General features: G+C 45.4%; 1 protein-coding gene across 2 annotated transcripts in view; it reads right to left on the reverse strand.

The window, feature by feature from the left end:
* Positions 1-27,700, reverse strand: part of LOC147673978 (uncharacterized) — a 659,950-nt gene that overhangs the window by 512,715 nt on the left and 119,535 nt on the right. For both annotated transcript variants that reach the window (XM_086945060.1, XM_086945061.1), the window contains exons 4-5: positions 19,075-19,192; positions 5,390-6,511 (exon numbers count right to left, since the gene is read on the reverse strand). In XM_086945060.1, coding sequence (XP_086801186.1) covers positions 5,390-6,511; positions 19,075-19,192 — 1,240 coding nt within the window. The remainder of the gene's footprint in view (positions 1-5,389; positions 6,512-19,074; positions 19,193-27,700) is intronic.

Genomic DNA, 27,700 nt, shown 5'->3' on the forward strand with positions numbered 1-27,700 from the left:
GAGTGTACTATTGATGTTGAAAGCAACACCTTAGAGGAGGAAGCTCCCACACCGGTGCCAGCCCCTAGAGTAACAAAGAATAAGGGTAAAAATATACCAAAAAGGGGTGGACTTAGATCAGGTAAAAAATGCCCTGAGGCCTCCTCCGAGGATAAAAATGGTGACGACATTGGGAATAATGGGGGAGGTGGAATCCATCTAGACGAAGATCAATTCAAAAAGCTACTGAATGCCATAGATAATAAAATTAAAACGATTACTAAACCACTCTTAAGTAAAATTGATTTGCTCACAGCAGAGGTCACTAGATTGGGATCGCTTTTGCAAAAAACCATAGCAGAAACACCCAAGTCTGTCCCAATAAACTTGGCAATGGCAGTTCCAAAAAATACTAAAACCGTAATTTGCCCAGATAGTGCCGCAAGCACTTCCCAAAACATCATGTCCCAGTCTGGACAAGGGGGAGAGGGGATGGGAATTCTAAATCCAGCTTCCAGGGTTGAGGATTCTACAGGGCCTGTTACCAGAAATACTAACGAGATAGAGAATATAGATAAAGGTCCTGTAGAATTAATAGTGGAAGCTTCCCCATTAATACTGGTTCTAGCAAATGTTCCTCAATTAGAACCAGGACAAGAGGAGAATATCCCTTCTTTGATAAACAAATCACTTCATTGGTTATCAAAGAATATGGCTTTTAAACCAGGAGGCAGGGACCAGCTGGCACAGGAAGTAGTAAAAGCTAGAAGGGTTGAATGGATTGGGGGTGGCATTAAAAAGTTCAGGGGGGATTGCGTGGTGTTGCACCTCTCAGATCCTGAAGTCCTACCAAACATACTAGCTAATATATACCCCCCCCCCAGCGTAGAACTACAGAAATAGTGCCATTAACGCTGGATTTCTTTTATACAAAAAAGGGAAATACCATAAATCCAACATTGTTAAAAACTAAATGGAACCCTGTAATAAGAAAAGCCAAATACCCGCCAAACAAAAATAACTGGGGAATAGCGTTAGAAAATAGGTTTTCTGCCATATCAGGATTGAGCCAATGTGACTGACTGGATAACCCGATGAGTGTAGGGCAACTAAAGATTACAGAGGTCCAGCACGGGAACCCTAGTTCTCCCACGACAGAAGTAATAGATCGCAGGATACTCGAACTTAGAGGCTGTACCTCTAAACCAGTAGAGAACAGCTTATCTGCTGCTCAATCTGGTATTAAACTGGTTGAAGTAAGGTCCCCACCTGGTGAGCCTTCCCCTAGCCTGACTACTCCCTTAAATAAGAGGAGTATGGAAAGGGAAAGTCCCATCAAGATCATCTCTTGGAATATTGCAGGTATCCAACATAAAATTGAGACCCCGGAATGGTGTGACTTTATAGATTCTTATGACATTGTACTGTTACAAGAGACATGGTCAGTGTCACCAGTCTTTCGCCTGGGATTTTTAAACTTTCATGTGCCCGCGAAGAAGAATACAAAGGGACGCCCTTCAGGGGGTTTAATTATTTGGATACGGCAAGCTCTGCAATGCACCATTAAGCAGAACCTTATCTCTAATAGCGACCTACTTTCTATACTGCTTACTTGTAACGATGGTTGCAAGCTGGCAATATAAAACATCTATGCTAGGGGAACCCAAGGGGGTACACCCTCAGATATAGTAGGAGATTTAGATGCTGACCTAGAGATGATATCTACCCAGTACAACATCTTGGTAGGAGGAGACCTAAATACAACATTTGAACCTCTAGGTTGTGAGGATAATGATCTGACATATGAAGAAGACACCAAATGGGGAATTCCTCAGTTAGACATTCCAGTGGTTAAAAAATGGTCACAAGTAGCTATCCAGGTGAAAAGCGTATGCCTATCCAGAGGATTGAGGGCAGCCAATGGCCGCACTCCTTCTGATACTCAGGGTAGGCATACCTTTGATAACCTAAGATCAAGTAGTAGAATTGATTATATTCTGATAGATGTCAGAGTCTGGAGCAAAGTGATCGACATGCAGGTCATATCTAGGCTGGAGAGTGATCACAACCCTTTGTCTTTAATATTCAACCTAGAACAAAAAATAATGACAGAAAATCCAGCTAGGAACCTTATGACTTCAGATGTTGTTTCATCAAACAATTTTCGTCATGTTAGATGGACAACTTTAGTAGCCAATGCAGAGGATAGGCAGGTCCTTGAGGGGCTAGTTATTGATGAAGTCACCAGACTACAGGTTTTAATGAATGATGGAAATTTTAAAATGATGATTGAAGAGTCACAGCCAAAGTTTTTCGCTAGTATCCAGAAGTTATTCTTGAAAGTAGGCAAGAAGAAGAAGGGTAATGGACAACCCATAAAGAAGGGTTGGTACGATCAATCATGTAGAACAGCAAGACATAATCTTAGTAATGCTTTAAGATCCAAAACGGGAGTTTTGAAAGCCAGGGACGAATACAGAAAAACCCAGTTAAAGGCAAAAAAGCAATGGGATGAGAATCTTTGGTTAGATCTGAAGAAGGCATGTGTTGACAAACACCAGAAAGAGTTTTGGGCCATATTAAAGTGGGGCTCAGGGGGTGTAGTGGAATGCCCAAAAAATCATGTTCCTAAGGAGTCCTGGGTTGACTTCTTCAAACCCCAATATGCTGACAACACAGGCCCTCAGACAGTCCCTCCTCCAGAAAGGGTATTTTTTGTCAATGAACCATTCACATTAAAAGATGTACATGAGGCAATGGATGGAGTGACCAGAGGCAGGGCACCAGGCAGTGATGGTATACCGGCTGACGTTTTCTTATTAGACAGAGATAGCTGGTGTAAATATTTTGTATGGCTTGGGAATGCTATCGCTCAGGGGGCAAAGATTCCCACAACGTGGAAAGGAGCAGAAATAATCCCAGTTTACAAAAAAGGAGATAAGGCTCTAGCAAGCAACTACAGGCCAATCAGCCTCATCGACTGTGCCCAAAAATTGATGGGCAGGCTGGTTCAAAACAAGTTACAAGCCTGGATACTTGACAAGGACATTCTCTCGCCTTATCAAGCGGGATTTCGCCCTTTAACCAGCTCTGTTGACCAGGTGTTCCACTTTTTAACTTTATATTGGAAAAATGTTACCCTACTAAATGGTCCTCTGTTTTTGTTGACCTGAAGTCCGCGTTTGATTTAGTTCCCCGTCAAAAACTTTGGGATGTTTTAAGGGATTTAGGAATAAGCCCGGAATTATTAACTTTGCTTGTAAGACTCCACGAGAACAATTATGCCCGGATTAGGTGGGGAGCCCAGGGGGAGGTCACGGAAACCTTCCCTGTTGAGAGAGGAGTAAGACAGGGCTGTGTCCTGGCCCCCACGCTATTCTCCCTTTACATAAACGGCATTGTGGATTTTCTGAAGCAAGTTCCGACGGATGCTCCATTACTAGATGGGAAGCGAGTTCCAGTACTTATGTTCGCGGACGACACTTTGCTGGTCTCGCGGACCCCTAGTGGTCTGCAAAAGACAATAAACGCTTTTGGCGAATTCTGCCGGATCCGGGGCTTAGAAATAAATACATCAAAGACAAAATTTATGAATCTGAATCCCTCCAAGAAATTCAAGGGGAAAATGGTTTACAACGGGGCTTTCTTGAAGAAGTGGATGCCTTCACCTATCTAGGCATCTCTCTGAACGCTAGCATGAATTGGAGATCCCACATGGACTTTGTACTGTTAAAATGTAATCAGTTGGCAGGGGCAATAGCCAAGAAGTATAAATCTTCACTCACAAAACCAATACAGCCAACATTGGAGATCTACGGCATGAAAGTGCTGGGTGCATGCCTTTATGGGTCAGAACTTTGGGGTTTCACCAATTTGAATGCTTTAACAGTGGCAGAAAATAAATTCCTGCGGGGCTTAATCGGGGTTCCACAGAGCACCCCCTCCACTCCTCTCCTTTATGACCTGGGGAGGAAAAGGATTGAGGACATGATTAGACTTCGCCCCCTTTTATATTGGAGGCGTATAAAATCTACCCCAGAGCTGAGTCACTATGCTGCTGCCTTATTGGACGTTGATAACTCTGATATCTTCCATAAAGTAGTTTGGCTAAAAGAAGTGAGGAAACTACTTCAAAAATTGCACCTTGAACACTTGTGGTCCGTAACAGACCCAGATGACTTTCCTTCAAAGATCACATTAAAAAAGTTATACTGGGAAATGATAAATAATGCTGCACTGATCTCTAGCCAATCTCCTGCCTTGACATCCCAGTTCCTAGAGTTAAAAACTTTCCCTATGTTTGAACAGTATTGGGATTTGATCTCCAAGCCTCTAGATAGGAAATTGTTTTTCCAGTTCAGAGTCGGCACCTTGCCCCTAAATGCTTTTACTGCTAAGTGGTCCCCAGATAATGTTAGCACATGCTCTCATTGTAAATCCCATGTAGAAGACATTTTGCACTTTTTATTTGTATGTCCACTATACGTTGCCCCAAGGAATAGGTGGCTGAAACCGGCATGTAGAAACTTGGGCACAAGGAGATGTGTTGAGGCTTTTAGGGTCCTGAAATCAAATTGTGCCCCTCAACTTGCAATTGCAGTGGCTAAATTCCTGGGATGGGCCTGGATAATACGCACGCGCACTTTAAAACCCCCATGAACTACATGAATTTCCTTTGGTCTGTGATGATACTTTTTAAAAAAAAATAATGTGTAAATTTTAAAGATTCTTATTCGTCAACAATGCACTAATGTATGATATTTAATACGTTTTTATCATTAGATTAGTATTTATTATGTTTAGATAGGGATGAAAGCTTTTATGACAATGTTGTCGAATAAAGTATTTAAACTTGAACTTGTATGTTTCTTGTGAACAAACTCGGTACGAATCATTACATTAAGAATCAAGTGATATCCCATCCCAACAGAACCTGTGCAGATAAATGAGGGCAGAAAGGCTAAAAAATAATAATAATTACTTGCACGAAAGACTGAACTGACTTTTTCCTTGGCCCCTTGTGCACATTTATTCTTAACACTCTCAAAGTGAATAAAACGCCATTTTAACTCGCATCACTGTCCACTCTAAAACATGTTCAAATCGATTTTCGACATTCCTTTATTAGAGTATTTAAAAAGTTTGACATTCAAAACCACGCCAGATTTCCTTGACAACGTTTGCCTTTTTATTATGCATATATAAATAAAAATCCACTTTAGCACTGCTAATCAAAATATAGTGACCTAGAGCTTTCATACGTGTCTTCGAAGACAACGTCATATGAGCAGTATTTAAAGTTGTGACCTACTGTAATACTAATAGTCTTATGAATACACATACACAACCTTCGGGAATTCGTTGCAGCTACTGCTCAAGAGAACATTCAATGTACATCTGCAGATCTTACCTCTTTCGATTTGTGCTTCCAATATTCAAGACCATACTCGAGGAGTAGAGAGGCGCTGCTGTGCTGGGTTCGAAATAAAAGCTGCCGATCTGTTTTGTTGGTTTTTGCGGTGCGTGTTCGATTGCCCCACCTTTTGGAGCTGAAACCGCTGATGCAAACCTTCCTCCCAGTACCAACACCACACGCGCTGCTCTCCGGGGGCAGCGTGCCACACAGGTTGTTCTCGGAGATCTCACTTCGTTTTACAGTTGCTGCGCTCACAGTTGCACTGTATTCCTTGGTAATAGAGGTGGCATTCGCGTCATCTTTGCAGCTGTAGCGGGTGCTTCTACGGGTACCCGCACGCGCGCCTTTCCCTGTCATTTCTGCTCCCGGATATCGTATGTCAAGAATCGGACTGTCCAAAGTTAAACTACCTTGTGCCTCCTTGAGGGGTAAGTGTCCCTTTGAAATCAAAAAGTATCTACTAACTATATCACTATTCAAAGTGACCACCGGCTGCAAAGAAGGATCTCCCTGAAAAGCTCGAAGTGAGATTCGATCTACTTGAGGGTATGGCTTCCTCAAGCACATATTAGGAGAGCAAGGAGTAGGGGTGAAGAGCTCTGAACTGATACAAAATATGCTTGGACTGCCCTGGGCATTTTCCTGGCTGGGGGCCGGTGTACAGGACTTGCTGGGTGTGCAGTGTGAAATGCATAGTAAAGATTTTGAATCAGAGAAGATGGAACTTGGGACACGATTAGGAGAAGATGCAAGAGCTCTCAGCCCCCCTGGAGAGTCTGGAAGACACTGCAAAGAGTGACTTGCTCTGGGAACACTCGTGGCAGCGTCACGTTGAAAACTATGCATTTCACCATCAAGTACGTCTGTGTCTGCATCAAAAGACACATCAACAGGTTTTGCAGCCATTTGTTTTTTTATACTCAGAGTTACACTTGGGGTGCTACACAGCAATGGGAGTTTGTGGTTAGGCCTTTGCTTAGGAGAGGTCCTCTTTTGAGATGAAAATGTGGAGCTAAAACTCGTAGGTGAATTCAGTCTTCGCCTCCTAGTCAATGGCTTCCTCCTCAAAACCGGCGATTGCGCAGGGGATACAGGGCAATATGTCTGCAAAGGCACCTGTGATGTGATAAAATACAAAAACAAAAAAACATTAAATTCCTGTCAAAGAGAGAAGACAGTTTTGCACAGGCTATGCAGCACTTTAGAAGAATACTCTTTTAATTAATTAGTATCAATCAATCAAATGAGTCTTTATTTCGACACATATGTCATGAAAGACTTACAGTTTATAAAAAAATACACATATTAAATAAGGGCGAAAGAAAAAACCCTAACAATATCAAGGACACAATGTTCCTGCCAGGAAAACAAGTCAACTGGTTATTCCGTTACAATAAAGTAATATCATTTAAAAATAAGCAACATTTAAAACCTAGTCAATAATTTAAATTTAAAAAGATATGAGGTCATTAACCAATTGGCATCACAGTGATAGTAGTACATAAAATTTAAGAGAGAGAGACTCGTTTAATTCTAGCGTAACTTTCTCCTCCGTATAGCCCACATCCAATGCAAGAATTTAGAGACGGAAATTACAATACTTTCGGAACAATCCGTTTTGAAAATCCTTAAGGCCTCTGTCCCGTTGGTAATGCCCTTCAACAGACGTATAGACTTTAGCCACTTGTGACGTGGGTGTTTGTAGTCTGGGCAGATGAAGAAGATATGGGCTATGCTCTCCGGCTGAATAACACAGAATGGACATGATGAATTATTTTCAGCAAGCCATTTGCTGGTAAAGGAATTGACAGGAAGGGTACCCATCCTATACTGGTGAAACCGTTTCCGATCTTCGGGAATTGTAATGATATCCCAATAGCCCTCATAAACTGGTTCATGCTTGAGCTCTAAAAAATCTCTTTTGAGTGATGGGCCAATGCAAGTTCGAAAGTTTCGTATTGACACCATTGACCAGTAGAGCTCCTTAAGAACCTTTCGAGGTGGGAAGGGGTTAGCAGCAGGATTCTCCCACAATGGGCCCAAGCCCATGGCGATGTAAACCGCCTTAACCTCTCTAAACCATGGAATTCTGTTGGCTATATCCATGTCTCAGGCCTGGGCATACTGAGAGATTTCTGGTGTTACCCAGAGCCTCCTCAAATAGGCCACTGGTCTATACCGCGCCACGTCCTCAAGTCGTTGGCAGCCCAGATCGTAGTGTTTGAGGTAAAAATTCAAGATCCTATGGTCTAAGATTGGCCTTAAGCGACCGTCCTTTTTGGGAATCAGGAAGTACCGGGAGTAGTATCCCTGACCCCTTCCCTGCTCCGGAACCACCTCGATCGCACCTTTTTGCAGTAAAGACAGAACCTCCTGCTGGAAAAGCAGAATGTACTCTTCCGAGCACAAACCCCGACAGGGAGGATAAGGAGGGGAAACTTCCGGAAGGGTAGGAAGTACCCATTCTCTACGATGTTCAACACCCAGAGATCTGTAGTAACAGAGGGACACCCGTCCTCCCACGGGACAAGCATGCTCTAGGATGACAGAGATAATGCTGCTTCCCTGCCGCACCAGTTGTGGGCTGAAGAGGAGGAGGACACTTACTGCAGCTCTGCATCCTGCAGACGACCTCTGCCCTTTCTCCGGTAAGATCTGTGCAGGGGATTTGCCTGCTGTTGCTGCTGCTGTCTGGCACGAAAGGATAGGGTCATGTCAAACCCATTAAACTTGCAAAATCCAAAGCCTCTGGACTGAGGCTAGAGACCCAAAGATCTTGTTGTTGCTCTACTGTCTTTAAAGCGCTGCAGCAACGAGTCCGCTTTGGCCCCAAATAGACGAGATCCGTCGAAAGGCAGGTCTAACAGAGTAGCTTGGACATCAGGGGAGAACCCCATGCTGCAAAAAGAACAAGAGGCGACGGGAGGGGACGATACAGAGCTGCTTGAGGCTAGGACGGAACACGACAGACTGATAGGCAGACTGAAACAGGTCAATTTCACTGCACACTCGGCACGCACACACCGCTACGGCGACAAGCCGGGCAAATTACTGGCCTGGCTGATAAGGCGAGAAGACCGCTCCGCCCCAGTAACGGCCATAAGCCCTACCGCAGACACCGTGGTATACACCCAAGCGGGCATACATGCTGCCTTCGTGGCACATTACAAGACACTATACCGGTCACAAATGGGCAATCCGCAACCAGACATCCAGGCATACCTAGAGGAACTCACACTTCCCGCCCCGACTGACAACCAACGGGATGAACTCGGAGCGCCGTTGGCAGCGGAGGAATTACGTGAGGCCATATTTGCCCTCTCTAACGGGAAGACCCCTGGCCTGGACGGACTGCCTGCAGAATACTACAAAGCATATTCTGACATCCTCATCCCCGAACTGCTCAGAACATATTCGGCAGCTCTAGACGACTCATCCTTACCAGCATCCATGAACGAAGCAATATTGGTATCGCTTCTCAAACCAAACAGGGAAGAGACGCTCCTTGGGTCATATAGGCCATTAGCCCTGCTCAACACGGACTACAAAATCCTGGCATCAACATTGGCTCGTCGACTAGCGGCCCTGGTACCGGCCCTGGTGCACAAGGACCAGAACGGGTTTGTCCCAACGAGATGCACCTCCCAGAACATTCGGAGGCTGTTCCGGGTGCAGGAATACACAGCCCAGACGTGGCCAAGATCGGGTTGCCTGGTGCTGGACCTGGAGAAGGCGTTTGACTCTGTCGAATGGCCTTATTTATCGGCGGTGCTGCGTAAGTTTGACCTGGGTGATGACTTTATAGAACTGGTGGGCCTGCTATATGGGAAGCCTGAGGTGAGAGTACGCACTGGGAAACTGATCTCAGAGTCCATAAATGTCAGAAGAGGCACCAGACAAGGCTGCCCGCTTTCCCCATTACTATTTTCCCTGGCGATCGAACCACTAGCTGAACGGCTGCGCGCCAGTTGTGCACGATGGGGCATCCCGCTAGCAGACGGCACGCATGTCGTGTCACTATATGCAGACGACTTACTCTTGTATATCAAAGACCTTGATAATGTGCCGCCGGAACTGTCGGACATATTCCGCACGTTCGAATTGATGTCAGGCCTCAAAGTCAACTGGGCCAAGTCGGGGGCATATTCGTTCACCCCCGACGCTCCGGACCCGGTACTCCACATCAATAATGAACGACTGCCATGGTACCAAACCACGTTCAAGTACCTGGGCATTCATATATTTAGGACGCCCCCGGACATTCTGGACGGCAACCTGACACGGGCCATAACGTCTGTTCGAACACAGGTCGCCTTCTGGAAAACTCTTCCCATCAATGTGCCAAGCAGGGTGACCTTAACGAAAATGATAATACTCCCCAGACTCCTGTATTACTTTGCCAACCTCCCACTCTATATCCCTGTCCGTATATTCAGGGAGCTGGAGTCCATGCTCAGAGATCTGATCTGGAACACAGGCAGGCCAAGAGTAGCACTGTCGAAACTCTACAACCCGGTCACTGAAGGCGGCATGGCGGTCCCGAACCTAGAGCTCTATTATCTAGCAGCACAGGTGCAATGGGCGGTGGCCTGGATTTCAGGCAGGAACCTCGAGGACACGGCTACGGCCACAGACATCCTTTCCCCACTGCAGATACATACCCTGTTCCACCCACTGACGAGCCCTAGGAAACACTCGCAACTACATGTAGCTGTGGCCGCGAAATGTTACAACAGATGCTTACGCCTCACCAGAACCACCACACCATACGCGCCTGCGTTGCCACTCCTGGGTACCCCCAAGGCCACGTCAGTAGTGACAGAGGCGGCACTGGTACAGTGGACACGCGCGGGCATAGAAACAATGACAGATTTGTATGCGGATGGCGCTTTACTTTCCTTCGAGGCACTGACTGCTGACACGGGACTGCCCGCGGGACAATTCCTGCAACATGCCTCAATACTGCGGACACTCACGCAGAAATGGGGGAACATCGTTGACGAACCGCCCACACACCAGCTAGTTCAGTGCATGCACGTGATGGGCAACGGGACGCATGTGGTACACTGGCTGACACAGGCGCTACTCTCGCACACTCAAACCACATTGCAACCTCTCCGGGACAAATGGGCGGTGGACAGAGGGAAGGCATGGACGGACAAGGAGTGGGCGGTGATACTCTCAGGCCCCCGCAATATTCCCCGTAATGCACGCTTCAAACAGATCCAATTTTATGTCCTACACCGCGCATATCTATCCCCGGACAAGATAAACTCGTATTTCCCGGGCACGGGAGCCAAATGCCCGAGATGTGACACGGAGGGAGCAGACCTCCTCCACATGCTGTGGCACTGTCCCCAGCTTCAGGCATACTGGCAATCGATACTAACGCTACTGAAGCGATGCACGGCGATGCCGATCCCATTCTCGTGGGAGGCGTGCCTACTGGGCCTCTTCCATAGGACCAAACTAAACAGGGTGCCTTCCCGCTTCTGGGATCTTGGCCTCATCACGGCCAAAAGACTCATCACAAAGCATTGGAAACGGGCGGCACCACCAGCGGCGGAACACTGGCGCGCTTCGCTAGATAACTGGGCGAAAGCGGAAAGCATATCATTACATAATGAGGAGACGGCGGGATTGCGTAAATACCCCATAGCGGCACTCTGGGACGACATGATCCGCTCCTTCCACAATGGGCCCCAGGCACCAGAGACTCCAGAGAGACAGACACCCCCAGATGGGGAACATAGTGATGGCCACCACACTCCAGACACCGCAGACGACAGACATAACGCCCATACACCTGACCCCTAGACACCCCCTCTTCTTCCCCCCCCCGGCCCTGCTGACGCGCCAGGATTGCTGCCACCCTCCCGCATCGCCAGCATAGCTCCCGAACATACAAGAACAGACACGAATCTGCTGACGCACTACTACCGGGCCCTCCCCCCCTCTCTCCTCGCCCCCCCCCTTCCGTAGACCCCACCAACTGTTACGCCGCACGCCGCACGACCCCAAGTTTGATACCCCTTTCCCGTTACGCTTTTATTGAGGTTGCTTAATTGGCAGGATACAACAACTAAGACAGCATGATCACGCACTGTTTGAACGTTGACTTTCTCAGCGAACTGTTGTGATGTACTTTGCGATCTACTCCATGATCTATGTATGCATTTCTTTGACTATTGAATCTTCATACATCGAGACTCTGTATGGCATACGCTTGTATTTTTTTCTCCTTTGCACCGAATAAAAGATATATTTTAAATTTAAAAAAAAATTTAAAAAAAATCAGGGGAGAACCCCATAACCAAATGTGTCTCCTGGTTGCCACAGAAGAACCCATCGCTCTAGCAACCAAGTCAGCAGTATCTAGACCAGATTGAGTGATCTGGCGAGCCACAGTTTGATCATCTGAAAGAACCACTGAAAAATGGCCCTGAACGTTCTCCGGTAGCACTACCCCTGCTGAGTCCATAAGCGCATGGATATAGCGACCCAAAGGGCAAGTAGCATTAGTTGACTTGAGAGGCATACTGCCCGAAGACAACACCTTATTCGCTGATTACTCCATGCGTTTGGACTCTGTCTGCCAGTGTAGAGAAGAACAACCCTTCAGACTGCTTCGAGGAGCATGAAACCTAGACAACCGAACTTTACGGGGATGAATGACTGGAGAGGAAAGCAGGATCCCCAGGAGCCACCTTATCCCCCCTCGCCATAGACCTGGACACCGCAGGAGCAGTCATCTGCTTCTGCCACACATTAAAGATGGACTCAGTCTAAGCCTCGTTAAAAGGGAGAAAAGGCTCCGATATAGAGGAAGGGAGATAGAGCACCTCAGTCAAAATATTGGACTTTAGTTCTGCTGTGGGCAGAGTCAACGCCAGCAGATCCGCTGCCTTCCTGATAACCGTAATAAGAGTTCCCATTCAGGAGATGGATCCTGGCCACTAGCTTCCTGCAGGCCTTCAAAACTCTAATGAGGGTCAATCTGCCCTTCTTCAGCCTCCTCATGTTGTTCCTGGGTCTCCTCCTCTTCCATCAACCTCTGTGCTTGTTTTGAAGCTTATTCTTGGCACTGGCGTTTGAAGCACCAGACACTGGACCGTTGACTTTGGGATCAGCGTCGAAGGAAGGTCTACCGGGACAGAAGTCGACGCCAGTCGAGACCGCGCCAGTTCGGACCAGAGGGCGCCGGGGAAGATCTGTCCAAGTGTAATCATCCCTTCAGAGATTGTACCGGCATCGAAAATTTCAGCATCGGGAGAGGCCAACTCCCTGGAGCCATCGGCTTAAAAGGCATGAGAGGCGCCTGAGGGAAATGAGGTGGCAAACCAACGAGTATGCCAACGGACCTATGGGTCTAACCAGCACACCAGTAGGGTTTGTCGCTCTGGCGAGCATCGCATTCAGGGAATGCAACGGACCTGTACCCAGAGTCGGGAAGGCCGGATACCCTGAATCCAGTGCAGCAAGTTCTGAGACCGCTTGAGGAGGTGGCACATTCGGCTCCAGTTGTGGCAGCAGAGACTGTGGAGCAAAAGGTAAAGTGGACGGCAACAACTAAGGTGTTGCTTCTCTTGGAACCGTTGGAGTCACCGTTCTCGGAGTTTGAGCCACCTCAGGAGAAGGAGACCAACTACGTTCTTCTGATGACGCAGGTGAGCCGGAGACAACAGCTTTGGCGTCTGATCTTTCGGCAAACAACGCCAGGACCCATGGCGCCTCTTCGTCTTATGTTACCCTGACTACTTCAAGGTATGCAGTTGGTGACTTGGATAGGGACCTCGACCTTCTTACATCCCTCTTTTGTTTCTAGGCTTTGCCCAAGAACAATTTGGCCTCCCTCTCCATCAAAGCCTTGTGTTCATGTGCCTGCATGACTAGCACTCCTCGACATTGTGGTCCGATGAGAGACACCACAAACAATCATGAGGGTCATTATTAGACGTCTAACCCCCACATTCCCTGCCTGACTTGAACCCGGATTTCCTCTGCGTAACAATGGTCACTGCTACAAAGATCCAAAGACTTGCAACAAAGAAACTCGTAGAATGAAGAGCCCTGGAAAAAAAACCAGTATGCGTCGACGGCGCGGAAAAAAAGGGGACTGACATCGGCACGCCGACGAGGTCTTCATATGGCTCCGATGAAGTCACACAGAATCCTGTGTGGAACTGTTCCATTGTGACGTCCTTGTCGACGTGGGAGAGCTGGAGAAAAGTTTCTGTGGAATGCTGCGCATGGGGTAATTCAAAAGGTGATGAATCCGCATGCAGATGTATCCATCAGAAATACAGTGTTCTTGAGGAAATACCTATACTATTGAACATTCCTTCCTTGCTTGGAGATGAAACTATCAAGCCATTCCACCACATTACCGCTTTACTTTGATTTGGGCCACAAGAAGATCTTGAAAATCATGCACCTAAGACCAGATTTATTCTGGGCCTGCAATCATGCAAAAGTTGATGGGAGGTATGCTTGCAAATAGTCCAACCATTTGCCATTCCTTGGGGTAGCATTCAAACCCATATTTTTTCACAAACTATAAACTAGGATCACTTCATGCAAATTAGCACCGACCCAAACTGTCAGGCGAGGTCCCTTCCAGAACAGATCACAAGTCATTGCTGGATCTGTTTCAGCATTGTTAGGCCTAGTCAGAGAGGCACAGTTTGAATCCTATGGCACAATGAGCAAGGGGCCCATATCTGGTATACCCTTGGCCACTTAGGGAGTTACATTAATCACACAAAATGGGCATGATGGAATGCGTGCACAAAGCTCTAAGTGGCCAAGTGTATGTCCAGATGTGGATCCCTTGCTTACTGTGCCACTGCAACCAAGCTATATACAATGGAAGAGGATCCAATTGCGCCAAAGCCAGTCTTGGGTTGCTTGTATTCTGGTCATACAGGACAAGAGTTGGCAATTTGGGAATAACTGTTCCTATTGGAGCAAGACGAAGACTGATTTGAACAGGGCTGGGTCTAACCTAAGGTGGAATGGAGGACAAAAGAAAGATGGTTTGGAAAGCTACCCCGAGCGATTGCCAGTGGTTAGACTTATTGCAAGCAGTCATCCCATCACCTGTTGTATGTTTGTTATGGGCCAGAGTCTGGTGGTTACCAGACCCAGTGGAGCAGAGAGCTGGGATCTTGAATGTCCTTGTATATTAGAACTATGAGTATGATCACTGGTTCAAACATATTCTCCTAAATATTGAGATACTAAGATACCGAGAATTTTGATCAGTACTAAAAACTACCTGTAAAGAGCACATGACAACATTAAAGAAGACAAATTACTAATTATGTAAAAGGTGAACCATGTAATACTTAATACTGAAAGCAGGCCGAGAGTCGGAAAGCTATTGGGAGCAGGTAGAAGCAATGAACACCAACGTTCAATTTGCTGGATTTTATTTTTGGATCCTCCACCTAGTTGATTTTATGAGAATATGGGAAAGGGGCAGTGGTACTTAAGGTAGCTGCAATTTTCCCGCAATGGTTAATAAAATGAAGTGTATATCCTGCTGCTTACAGCACATTGGGGATTTAGACTTTCTTTTATTGTAGCCTGCTTAGACAGAATCTACAGCTTTATTAACAGTTAAACGGCTTCCCCCATGCACTACTATTTGCAGTATCATGTTATACTTCACTTCACATTCATAGAAGGTGTGTGATAAATATCTGAAATGAGAGATTTCTCTTAGTAGATCTACCTCTTCTTTATAGAAAATATTTGAAGCACAGGACAATTTTAGGTTTTGCCTACATGAGGAGTCACTTGCAGGGTCAGTATTTGTACCAACACCCCAGCAGACTAGCACCACCACCCCTTAACACCATAATACGACACTACCCTACCAACACCACTATTCTATTACCACCCTAACCACCACCAACCCAACAACCACTACCACCATCATAACCCAATCCTAACCAACACCACACTACCCTAACCATAACACTTCCCTAACCACAACCAACACCCTAAACACAACAAACACACTAACCACCACTTTGCCAAAACAACCAGCATGCTATCACTATCCTAAACACGACCAGCCTATTCTAACCATCACCACCACCCTAAACACCATCACCTTCACCCTAATCACTACAGACACCATATCACCAACCAAAAAGCACACTAACCACCATCCTACTACAACCACCCTAAATATTACAATCACTCTAACCACCAACACCCTACCACCACCACAATCACCACCACTGACACATAAACCAGACAATCACCACCATACCACAACCACCACATTACCCTAACCAACACCTCCATATCCAAACCACCACCTTACTTTAACCACCACAACAATCGCCCTATCCTAACCACCACAACCCAAATGAGCATACCTCCACATCCACTACCAACCTAAGCAGCCTACCACCACCATACCCACTACAACCCTACCACAATCTCCATAACTACCACTGAACCCTCACCAAGACCCTACTATAACCACCGACCCCACCCTAACGCGCACCCCCATAACCACCAGCCTCACATCAGCAACACCACCCCCTTCCAGCATCAGTATGTGTAGCACTCTACCACCACTCCCACTCTTTCACCCCCTACCAAAATCACCCCAATACTACCACCCTAAATACCACAACCCCACCACCATACCCACCACCAATATACTACTGCCCCATAACCAACACCACCACACTATACTAACTACCAACCTAACCAATACCACTCTATCTTGAACACCACCGTACCCTAACCACCACCTTCCTTGACAACCACCACCCTAACTACCACCACTATTACAACCACCAATACTCTACCACCACCTTAATCTTCCTACCCAACTATCACCACCCTTTCACTAAGCATGGCTCTCAATTCGTATAGAAGCTCTTCACTGTTAAGCAACTATTCACTGCTTAATTGTTGTTTTAATGAAAAGATGTAGCCTTCATTTGTGTTTGTTTACCCTCAAGTAACTTGTTCTCCTCTGAACCTATGCATCTAGGTATCCAGTAAAGCGAAGTCATATCAAACATTATGAAACATTTTCATAGTGTCTATAGCTATTTATCAGCCTGTTTGCCTTAGCTATAGATATTATGTGAACGATGAGAAGGAACTCTATGGTAGGATGTTGCTGTGAACCTTAGGGCGAGTGCTAGCTAAGAAGATTCACATGTTTATAAACTTCATATTGGAATGACCTGTACATTTTAATGGCTGTACAGTGGGAACAAAAACATGTACTGCTGATCGCATTACGTGGCATGCTTTTAATAAAGCAACCTACAAACATAGTCAATACTACTTCTTGTGATTTTCCCTCCCCTGGTGCATGGCTTCATTACTTCTCTTCTCACTGCTTACTTTTTAGAAAACGTTTTTTTTGGTTAGGTGCTCAACAGCAAACTGGACAGGATTGCACGCCGTAACTGCATCCTGCTTCAACAACCTGATAACGCTGAGGAAGATCTTCAAATAGCTCCCAAGCAAAACTAGAGAACTGCCACCAACGCCATAGCCACCGGCAAGTTGAACTACAAGAACACCTTCTACGCCGGGATCACCAAGCAACTCACTTGAAGACTATAAACCATCCAGAACCCGGTAGCCAGACTCATTCTCAGACTCCCACATGGAACTCCCATCGCACAACACTTCATGGAACTACACTGGCTTCAGATACACAAATGCCCTCAATTCAAACACCTCTCACGCACACACACATTCAAGGCACTATGCAACCCAGGTCCCATCTACTTGAACAATTGCATCCTGTTTCAGCAACCACCCATAAACCTTTGCTTCGCAGGACTCCTACTCGAACACATCACAAGAAAACACAGACTGGATCAGGAGGATGGGCATTACCCTTCATCTCTACTAAAGCATGGAACAACCTCCAGCAGCACATCAGTCTCCTCCTCTATTTTTGAATTCCGCAAGAAGCTGAAGACCTGGCTTTCCAATTAACCAACGCACCATAGGCAGGGCTATGACTGCACTCATACACCTGCCTTGTGCAAGATACCTGCGGTCGATATTGTGCTTCACAAATACATATGAGTACATGTGTTTTCCAGCTGTCTCCCTCATGTACTTATTTACCCCTGCGCCACACTCCATTATGCAGTTGCCAGTGTGCATCTCCCCCGCCCCTTCATGTTGTGCTTGCTCTTTTGCTTCTCCGCCTGCATCACTTTCTCCCCTGTGTGCTTCTTCTTGTTCCACATTGCTCACATTCAACTGTGTACTTATATTCCACCGTGCTGATGTTGCTGTCTTGACCATGGTGTGTACTTCTCCCACCCTCCTGTTTTACTTCCGACCTGTCCTCTGTGATCGTTCCCCAGCGCTCACCATTATTCTTCCACTCCTCCTCTCAAGCCTCTTTTTCTTTTCAAATAAATACAAAAAAAGACCACCTTTGACACTAACTATTTTCTTTATTTGCCAATCCAATAAGTAATTAAAAAGAAATTGTCCCTATCCAGTGCATTTTGTAGGTGTGTGCATGCGTAGTGCAGACAAACAAAATGGCACATTCACTGCGGCTGAGTCATAGTACCTTTTTTTTAAATTTCCTCTTTAGCCATACTGCAAGGCTTTGCTAAAAACGATTTACAAAGCCAGAAGTTTCCAAAGCCACAACCTATTGCCTTTGCCAATGCTTATTCACAATTAATATGATTAATGAGGAGTTTGTTATCCTGTAACGTTTTTATTACATTAATCACAAAACATTCTCTGGCTCTACTTGAGTTTTTAGGTCGAGCCTCAGGCATTGCTTTAGCAATGCTTGTTTACATTAACAGCTGACAAGGTTGTGGACACACATAACATGGAGCAAAAGGAGAAACATTGAAAATATGGAAAAACCTAGGAGTCCAAACAACCCAGAGGCTGCGATGATCACCAGGACATTCACGACCATAACACGTCCAAAGTTTGAACCGCTCTCTACTCTTCTGACAAGATGTCCCTAGAGCCAGGAGACCGACATAAGGAGTAATGTAGGCTCCCATGTTCGCGCCTGAAACAACCCGCAATCAGCAGGAATGTGGACCAAAATAATTGAACATTCAGAATTGCCACGTACAAAGTTTGTACAAAGCCTTAAAGGCAACTTTCAGATAACAAGGTACTGTTTCAAATGAATGTGCTCCTGGGCATCACCGAGGGGATGGATGGTTCCAGAGCTGAAAAACTCTGTCTAAACACAGCTATGATGGTGGCCAAAAGAGACATTACGGCCAACTGGCTGAACTCGGCTGCACCCACCATGGCGCTTTAGCGCAGGAGCGGCCCATATACGAGGCCAGAGGCTGCCCGAAGAAGTTTCGCAGAATGTGGGGCAAGTGGGTCGGGTGGTAGAGGATTGATAATCCCAGAGGAGCACTTATGGAATGGGACGGATGGGATGCTATTTTCTCCTTGCCTGTCAGTTTCTGTATGCTGGTGTCATATTCTCCGGTCTTTGTTTTGCACGGATAATGTGCTAATGGCGGGTATGGTTTTTCCTTTGTTTTTCTTCATAAAATCAATACATTTGATTAGCAAAAAAAGGTACTGTTGCAATAGCTCTACAATTAAAATGTGTAACTATTGAATGTAAATAGAAGTAGTATCTAACACCCGAGGCAAAGTCATTTTGTTGGAGTTACCTTTGTAAGAAAATTCGGTTTTCTTTCACCTGGGGTAGGCCGGCCACGATCTGCAAGCACGGCAGGTTTTCGTCGCTTGGTTATGAATTTCTGCTGAGGGGTGCCATTGATAAATGATCTGTAAAAGGAGACAGCAGTAAGGTCAAAGCGTGTTTTTCATATAGTTCACCAAATCGTACTTCTGCTGTTTCTAAGCACTGTAAGTAACAGATGTATTTAATACCTACTCACTGTACTCAATTTACCAATCTTCTGGAGGATGACCGGCTGAGTCGGACTCACCAGTATTCAAACTCATGACCCAAAGAAACTGCTTTGTTGCAATAGGAGACATTCGGCTCTTGAATTATCTCTCCAGCTATGAATGAAGACGCATTATATTTTGATGGATTTAGGAACTCGGGCCATATGTAGGTAGCCCCATTGCCATCCCAAATGCTGAAATTTGCAGAATTCCAGCGTTTGCGATCGCAATTTGGGCAGTGTGCTATGTAGCACACAAAAAGCCACATGCAAAATAAGGAATCGCAAAATGTGCGATTCCTTATTTTGCGATTGCATTTAAGGAATAGCAAATTGTGATTCCGTAATGCAATGTAGTAAGCACCCAAGTTGTGCGAATTGTGGCTTAAGAAATCACAAAATACCACCAACTTCGGGTTGGTGGAAATTTGCGATTTCTTTGAAAAATGACTTTTTGGCATTTTTCAATTTGCCATGGGGGTCACATACATGGAGTGGAGTGGTGTGGCACACTGGTTAGAGGCGGCAGACCAGAGAGCAGAGGACGGACCGGGACCAGGGTTCAATTCCCGATGCGGCAGGGTCATGGACCAGGGTCAGCGGACTCGATAATTCTCATCTCGGTGCCTACTCTAACCAGGGATCACACTCGGCAACTCTGGGCATTAGCTTGCCTCATCTCTACAACGGCCCCCCACATACGCCGGGGTTGCCTGGTTTCACCTTGGAGATACCCAGTAGGGACAATCTCACAGGGAAAGCCAGGACGGGTTCCCCAGCGGTCTGCTGCGCAGAGATACTCCTTCGGGAGTCGATTCTAGCGCATTACAAAACCACAATTAATTAATACATGCCCTTAGGGCATGTATGTGGGTCACATGTGCACACATGTTAATTTCAGGGGTGCAACAGGGTGTCCTATTGACACCCTTGCAACCCTGAAATTGCATTCTCAATTTGCGATTCTCTAATAGAGAATCACTGTTGGAACCTGAGATGTCAGGTCACCTAGGGTAGCCTGGCCTAGGGTAAGACATGCATTTCTAGAGGCACAAGTGTGAAGGTTGCAAACCACCCAGCAGTAAATCCACGCAATAACACACAAAAATGACACTACACCAAAATATGGAAAAATATGAGCTGTTTTATAAAAATAATATACTCTTTGTTTTAGCTCTTAGTATTCACAATTGAAAATTACACATTTGATCAGGAGAAATAATATTACTTTTCTGTCTGTGGAAAAGATTACAGTTCAATACATTCAGATGTCATGAAGTCAGAAGCATTAGTTTTAGCAGTGTTAACTTACATCAGAAAACCACAGTAATAGAGCATTTCATTACATTAGACTCCAACTTTGATGTGGCTCAACTTCTATGAAGTGCTCTTTAACTCTCCCTTTTAGTCACTCTAATTACCACCATGGGACACTACTACAGTAAGGTTTAGGTTGTACAGGTCTGTGCAGCAGCAGTCTCTATTAGACACCAGCACTCCTACTTAATGAGCAGGAGCTCTTAGAACAACTTCACTGGCCACTGCAAAATCCCTCAGTATCCACTTCCCCACCTAGACTAGCTCCACTGGAGTAATAACCTGCTATAAGCAATAAGCCAGTCTGGGTAACCCAGGAAACCAAATGTCGGTGCAGCCCCTTTCAGAGATTCTTTATGGATGCTATATACTTTAGTTTGGTTCCTCAGCTAGAGCGCTGATTATGTCTCACTTCCCCTGCTTAATCCTCCTTACTTGAAATACAGCTTGGAGTGGTAATCTTGCATCACCAGAGGCAGGGCAAAGGAGCTGAACGCTGAGGAGGCTCACCGATCTCCAGGGCCGCTCAGCTTCCCCCTTCCTACTCGAGCCAGCTCCTTCGTGTGGCTTCTGAGCAGAGAAAAGGGAGTTTTCCCCGATTCTTCCGAGCCACTGCCAGGCTCCTCAATTCCCCCCTCCCGCTCGCGCCAGCTCCTTCGTGAGGCGCTCGAGCGGGGGAAAGACGATGTCACACTCTTCCTCTCAATTCCCCCCTCCCGCTCGCGCCAGCTCCTTCGTAGGGCGCTCGAGCGGGGGAAAGGCGATGGCACACTCTTCCGCCTCTGCTAGGCTCTCGGCGCCTCCCCGCCTGGTCCCGCCTCCGCCTTCCTGAAGAGAAGCGGCGCGACCGGGCATGCGCGAGCGAGCGGCGGCTTCAGTAGGAGACTGCTCGTTTCTGCCTTCTCCGGCCCCGCCCTCAAGCACCGGCTCACTCGCTCCTTAAGCTGGGTTAGCGCTGACAGGACACAGCGCAGGAAAGACGATCCTCCACTATAGCGTCCGCTGCAGCCTCCGGCCACAGGGCACACAGGCGGCCTGAACAAGCAACCAGGGCACCACGTAGCGCCTCGTGAAGAACACGCTCCCAGCCCCACTTCAGTCACTGGGAGTTCACTTTAACAAGGGCAGCCCCAGGTACAGGGTAAAAGGGGGGAATAAGCTTGGAATATATGGCGATAGACTCCTCACCAGCTCACAGTCCTTACAGCCACTGTAACGATATCCTGGGGTCACTTCCCTGAAGTTCCTTTACTGGGCAGAGGTCTGCGCTCCGCAGCGCTGCAGTCTCCTTCTCCTGTAGACTTCCCCTGTATGATTTAGACAAGGGGCGAGCTAGGCGCCCAGGGTCTCCAGTCATCCAACGCAGCAGGGATAGGACAAATAACCCAAGGGAGGAAGGGTGGTGAATCAATAGGCCCAAACCTCTGACTATCCTACCCCCACCTTAAGCTACAGCCTGTCCTCCAGCTGACTCTCTCTGGTAGACAAAATGGCTGTCCAGCATTCCGCCTTTTATAGGCTGACCCTCAAAGGTCCAGAAGGGACCAGAAGGTTCTGGAATTCCCTATGCTACTCTATGGGACAGGTTCTGGGTTTGGCAGTTAGTAGCCACCATTTTGTGTCTCCAACTATTTTCCAGTCAGAACAGGCCTCTAGGCCTGAGGTGAAAAACTATGAGGGGGGGGAAAGAACACCTATCCCCTTGACCAACACCTAGAAAAAGTTAGTGGACAAAAATTATTAAAGGTATGAGGGGCAAAAAGGGGACAAAATAAATAATAAATTGGAGGGACTACGCAAGAAGCCAGACAGGTCTAACAATCACAAATTGAGAATCTCTTCCAATTCATTCCTATGGGCCTTCTAGCCGCTCATTCATTCCTATATTTGCGAATCGCAATTTGCGATTCGCAAATAAGGAATAATTGGGATTCGCAAAAAAAATTGCTAATCTTATCTACATTTTGTTTTGCGATTCTCTAATTGCGATTCCCAAAAAAATCGCAATTTGATCATCGCAAAACAAACATTACCTACATATGCCCCATAGTCACTCATCTTTGATGAATGGATGCATAAGTGCAATATACTGACTCATTCTTGCATACACCCTCTGACAACCACAATAACATAAATAAACGCAATGTATGCAAAATTATTTTAAACAAAACGGGGGAAAAAAAGAAAACAAAGCTGTTCTAAGCACAGGGGCATAGGCTTGCAATACCAAAACCAAACAGACCAACAGTTGTCCGCCTTGCAAATGTATTATAAATTGTCTATGCTGTTTTAAGATGAAGCATGGACGCCACACTTCGAACCAACGTGTTGACTATCTTGGAATGGTAAAACAATGATACAGTCAAAACAGCCTCCCATAATTGTCTCCTTGTTTAGAGAAAGTGGCCATGTAAGATGTGGTGCACTGCAGTTGAAATGAGTGGCATGGAAGCAACCTGTTCGGACTGCCTGGAGAGCAGCAGTATCCGCTTAAGAAAAATCAATATAAAAGGAGGACAAGCATGGAAATGAAAGGGGAATTAGAATAGGGAGAGAACTAAAAATTAAAGGAATGGCCAACCAGCCCCGACACTAAAGCACTCATTTTCAGGTGGATGTACACATGTGATCAGAAAAGGGCTCCATTCACAGGGCAAGAAAGTCAATAACTGATGCGGACTGAACCATTACCACATGCAATTCGCTGTCATGGATGGAAATGTCTATAAAGGACAGACCCATGGCAAAACAGAGCCAACCCAAAGGCCCTATATGTATCTATATAGCTATATATTTATTTATATGGATGGATGCATTACTTAATTATTTTTTTTACTACAAGATCTTGGTAGACCGCTAAGAAGAGATTTTAGCAATACCTATTACAGGGAAAATCGTACCCTTAGGGCAGAGTTTTTCAAACTGTTTTAAGCTGACCTCCCCTGAGAAAAATGATTGGGAGCTGGTACTCTGCATCATCAACAGGCAGCCACACCCCCAGAGTCCAGGTCACACATGGCAAATAATATAAAAATGTGAGGTGCTTAGTAAACTGAAGGTTTTGGTCACCTGTGGTCAGGTGACAGATGCTTACTACACAGTTCAAATGAAAAGTCCCCAAGAAAGATATTTATTTATAAAGTTTTATATAGCGCGAACAAGATCCCGAAGGATATCAAAGCAGTTTACAAAAGGATGGAAGGACAAATGCAATATCGACATCAAGTAAAGTAAGAATATAAAACAGGAATAAACGTATGATTACAGGACAACTGGTTTAAGGAGAGTAATACAATAAACAGGTACATAGCGGGGTATAAGGGAGGGCACACAACGAGGTAAAGAAGATCAGCATCAAATGATGGTACAATGGTTGTAGGATCAATGACTTCAAGCAGGTGAGCCTAGCCCAGTTAAGGTAAGAATGTGTTTATTAGGAATCGTTTGGTTTCCAGTTTGAAAGCAGTCGTTGAGGACTTCCGGTGGAAGAGAGATCCATATCTTAAGGGCACAGCACCAGAGAAGGTTCGGTGACAGGTTCTCTTTTTGCTAAGGATGAGTGGTTTCAGGAAGAAAGTGTTATATTGTACAGAAGAATAAGATACTTACCTTTGGTAACGCCTTATCTGGTGAGACAGGATCTATCTGCAGATTCCCTACCTTTGAATTATCCTCAGGCATCAGCTCAGACTGGATCCGGAATATATATTTAGATATCTTTTTTTTTTTTTTACAGCAGTAACTCGCATGTCAGAAGATGGCGTCGAGCGACACCGTAGCGAGGTCGTCCACCGGTATATAAGTGCTCCTCTGACGCACTGACATCAGTTTCTTCAGTGACTATTTTCCGCACCAAAAACGAAGAGCCACTTATAGAAATTACTTATGGAAACAGTGTGCCCAAAAAATCATCTTTTTGTCAAAACAATTACTCAGACCTGATGAACGTATTAATTATTTTCTTTCATTCTGTTTCTGGCAAAGAATCATCATTGTGAGGATTAAAAATACTTGCCTTTTCAATTAGTTGTGAGGAAATTGTCAACCTTTGAGGAGGCCGCGGTCTTTCTTCATAGGCAGCTTAAGATTAATCTATCTCCATGTTTTCAAGTGACTTGTTGTTTTTCCTTCTAAAGATCGGTATCTTGCGCAACAACGCAGTGTTGTATTATTTGCCTACAAATTTTGGGGGGGGTTTTCACTAGCGAGACGTAATCTAGCCAAGTAAATAAAGCATTTGCAATGCAACAGGTCTCGCCTTTGGAACCGGATATGTATTTAGCTATGCAGCACATTAGCCTGGGTGCTGAAACATCTACTGTTCTTTAACATAGAGGGAAAGTAAGCACCAAACTGCGTGACATGCCAGGTATGGGAGCACATGGAGAGAACGTCTTTCAGCGGAAAATGGTACAGTCCAAAGCTCTGTTTTTAATATAAAATCAGGGGCTTCGGTGGTCATATTACTGAAAATACAAGATTTGAAAAAATATTATTGTCTATGGGTGCTTGTGGAAGACAATTTCTATGGACTAGAATCTAGAGAATGCTAAAGTGATTCTGGTATTTTACGGACATTTGCTGGTCGTTTTCTATCAAGATAGTTAAATAGAGGCAGTTGCCAGAAATACAAAATAAGTCTCTCAGCAGAAAGCAATTCTGGTATTTTACGGAACTCTGCTGGTCGTTTTCTATCAAGACAGTTAAATAGAGGCAGTTGAACAGAAAAAAAAAGTCCCTAAGCGGAAGCAGACTAGTTCTAGGGCTTATCTCCAGAGCCCACAAAGTACATACACATATAAGTATATACCGTAATAACTAAATACTAAAGTATATACAAGAGGTCTTGAATGCGCAACTTAAAAAGGAGAAGAAAATCGAAAAAGAGGGCATGATGTTTCCGCCAAAAAAAAAAATAAAGATGGAAGTGAAAAATGAAACAGAAGTAAAAAAATCCAATTGTTGAGATACCTCAGGGGTAATATTAGACCATGGCTGTCAAGGTGGCATTGCCAACAGAAAAATGATGGTGGAATTAGAAAATATGATATCAAATGATCTCAGTCGTCAACATTGTTGGTGGCATGGACAAAATGGGATATCATACCTTACAGAGTGATTCGGTTTATGGCATAGTGATTAAAAACACAGTGGGCACTGGAAGCATGTATGGTGGTCATGTCCCTCCATGTCCAGAGCTCACCATGGCCCAGATTATCTAAACATTCACACAACGCAGCACAGCAACTCTGTGAGAGTGGGAGAGAGCAGGAATGTCATTTCTACAAAGATATGGCACTATCCTGCTCTCTCCCTAGCACAGATGCACAATTACGACTGCCAAGCACCACAAACACATACACCTTTGCTTAACACCATGTGCGCGGGCCGTTTTCCCGCTGTGCGCGGAGTTTTTTTAAAACCCGCGGTTCATGACGAGCTCAGCTCGCCATGAGCGAACGACAGGCGTAACTCATGACGAGCTGAGATCGTCATGAGCGTCGAAGGGGTTAATAGCACCAACGTGTCTGCGCGAGTATAGTATAGGTTTTGTACTGGAAGGGTGGCCTTCCAGTACAAAATACTGTGCTTTAACTAACTTTTCCTACTTTATATGTATGCTGTACAGTGCAGTACACAAGCAAATTAGGAAAAGTTAAGAGGTGAAACAATGCTCCTTTTCAGAGCCTGCTTTCAAGTGGCGTAATTTTCCGGTGCAAAACCATGTTGACTATTATTAGAAAATAGGGTTGTGTGTTAAAAACCATAGGTTGTTACATGAGAATGCCCACATACCACCCATGGAATGCCCCTTGAAGCACAATAAAGGAAAGCAGTGCTTTGCGTTACTTTTAGGCAACTTTTGAGTACAAAACTTAAAATGTAAATAAAAAAGCATTTTGTACAGGTTTCTGTCACTTTAGTGACACTAACACAGCACAAAATGTTTGTCAATCTGGGCCCATGTATCCAGGGGCATATTTACAAACATTTCATGCAACTCAGTGCAGCAAGAGAAGATGCTGCACTGCGTTGCATGAAAGGAAGAGAGCAGTACTGCGCCACATATACGAAGATATGGGGCAGTTTGCTCTCTCCTAGTGCTGGCACACTTGTGCCTGCCTAGCGCCAATGCACGCACACTTGCGCTAGGACACAAAAGTGCTTGTGTTATGCAGAACACAGCACACATACAAAGAGGAAGTAACAAGGAGAAATAAACATTTTTCCTCCTTACACCAGCCTCTGGTAGCGCATCATTTAGGCGCAAACCCAGGTTTACTGACTTTAGTAAATATTGTTTTTTGTCAAAGTACACAGGTGGATGCATGAGAACACCCATGTTTCACCCATGCAATGCTTCTCCGATGCAAGGTAATGTGGACTTTGCGCAGCTTTGTTAATTCTAAAACAGATTTTGCATGGGCTGCATCAAAAAAACTACGCAAACCCAACAAATCGTAGTATCTGGTCCCCAGTTTCTTAATTTAAGTTTACAGATTAGTGCATTTTGTAACTTATAGCCTTGTTTGTTTCAACTGTGTTAGATCACCTACTAGAAATGAAAGGAGTTCAAAATGTGATGTATTGTGCTTTGCCATTGAGCGGTAGGCCTACCCTGTACACAGTACCTTTCCACTATTTATTATGTGACATCTGCAGAATTATATGAATGTGACCTGGTCAAATAGGAAGTCATCAGTGTAATGAGCTGTTAAAGAAGCATTCTAATGTATGTACATCCGACACAGAGTAGCTGCCAAGTTTCCCAAGTCCACACACGATATGCTGCACCATTCCAGATTTTTTTTATTCTGGAATTTGTAGTCCTGGCATATCATGAAATACACAGACAAAGTCCCAGAATTCAAAAGAAAAGCCCGTACTGGAGCAGCACATCACGCATAGACCTGGGAAACTTGGCATGGCTGACACTCCTATGGGTCTGCACCCATGGAAACCACTGTCAACCAGAGGTACCAGAGAAAACATCTACACTCCCACCCGCCCCACACACAAAGGTCCTGTGCAACATGAGCGTCACTAGAGCTCAGTACCCATGTAA

Source organism: Lissotriton vulgaris, chromosome 12, assembly GCF_964263255.1.
Source record: "Lissotriton vulgaris chromosome 12, aLisVul1.2, whole genome shotgun sequence".
Classification (NCBI taxonomy): domain Eukaryota; kingdom Metazoa; phylum Chordata; class Amphibia; order Caudata; family Salamandridae; genus Lissotriton; species Lissotriton vulgaris.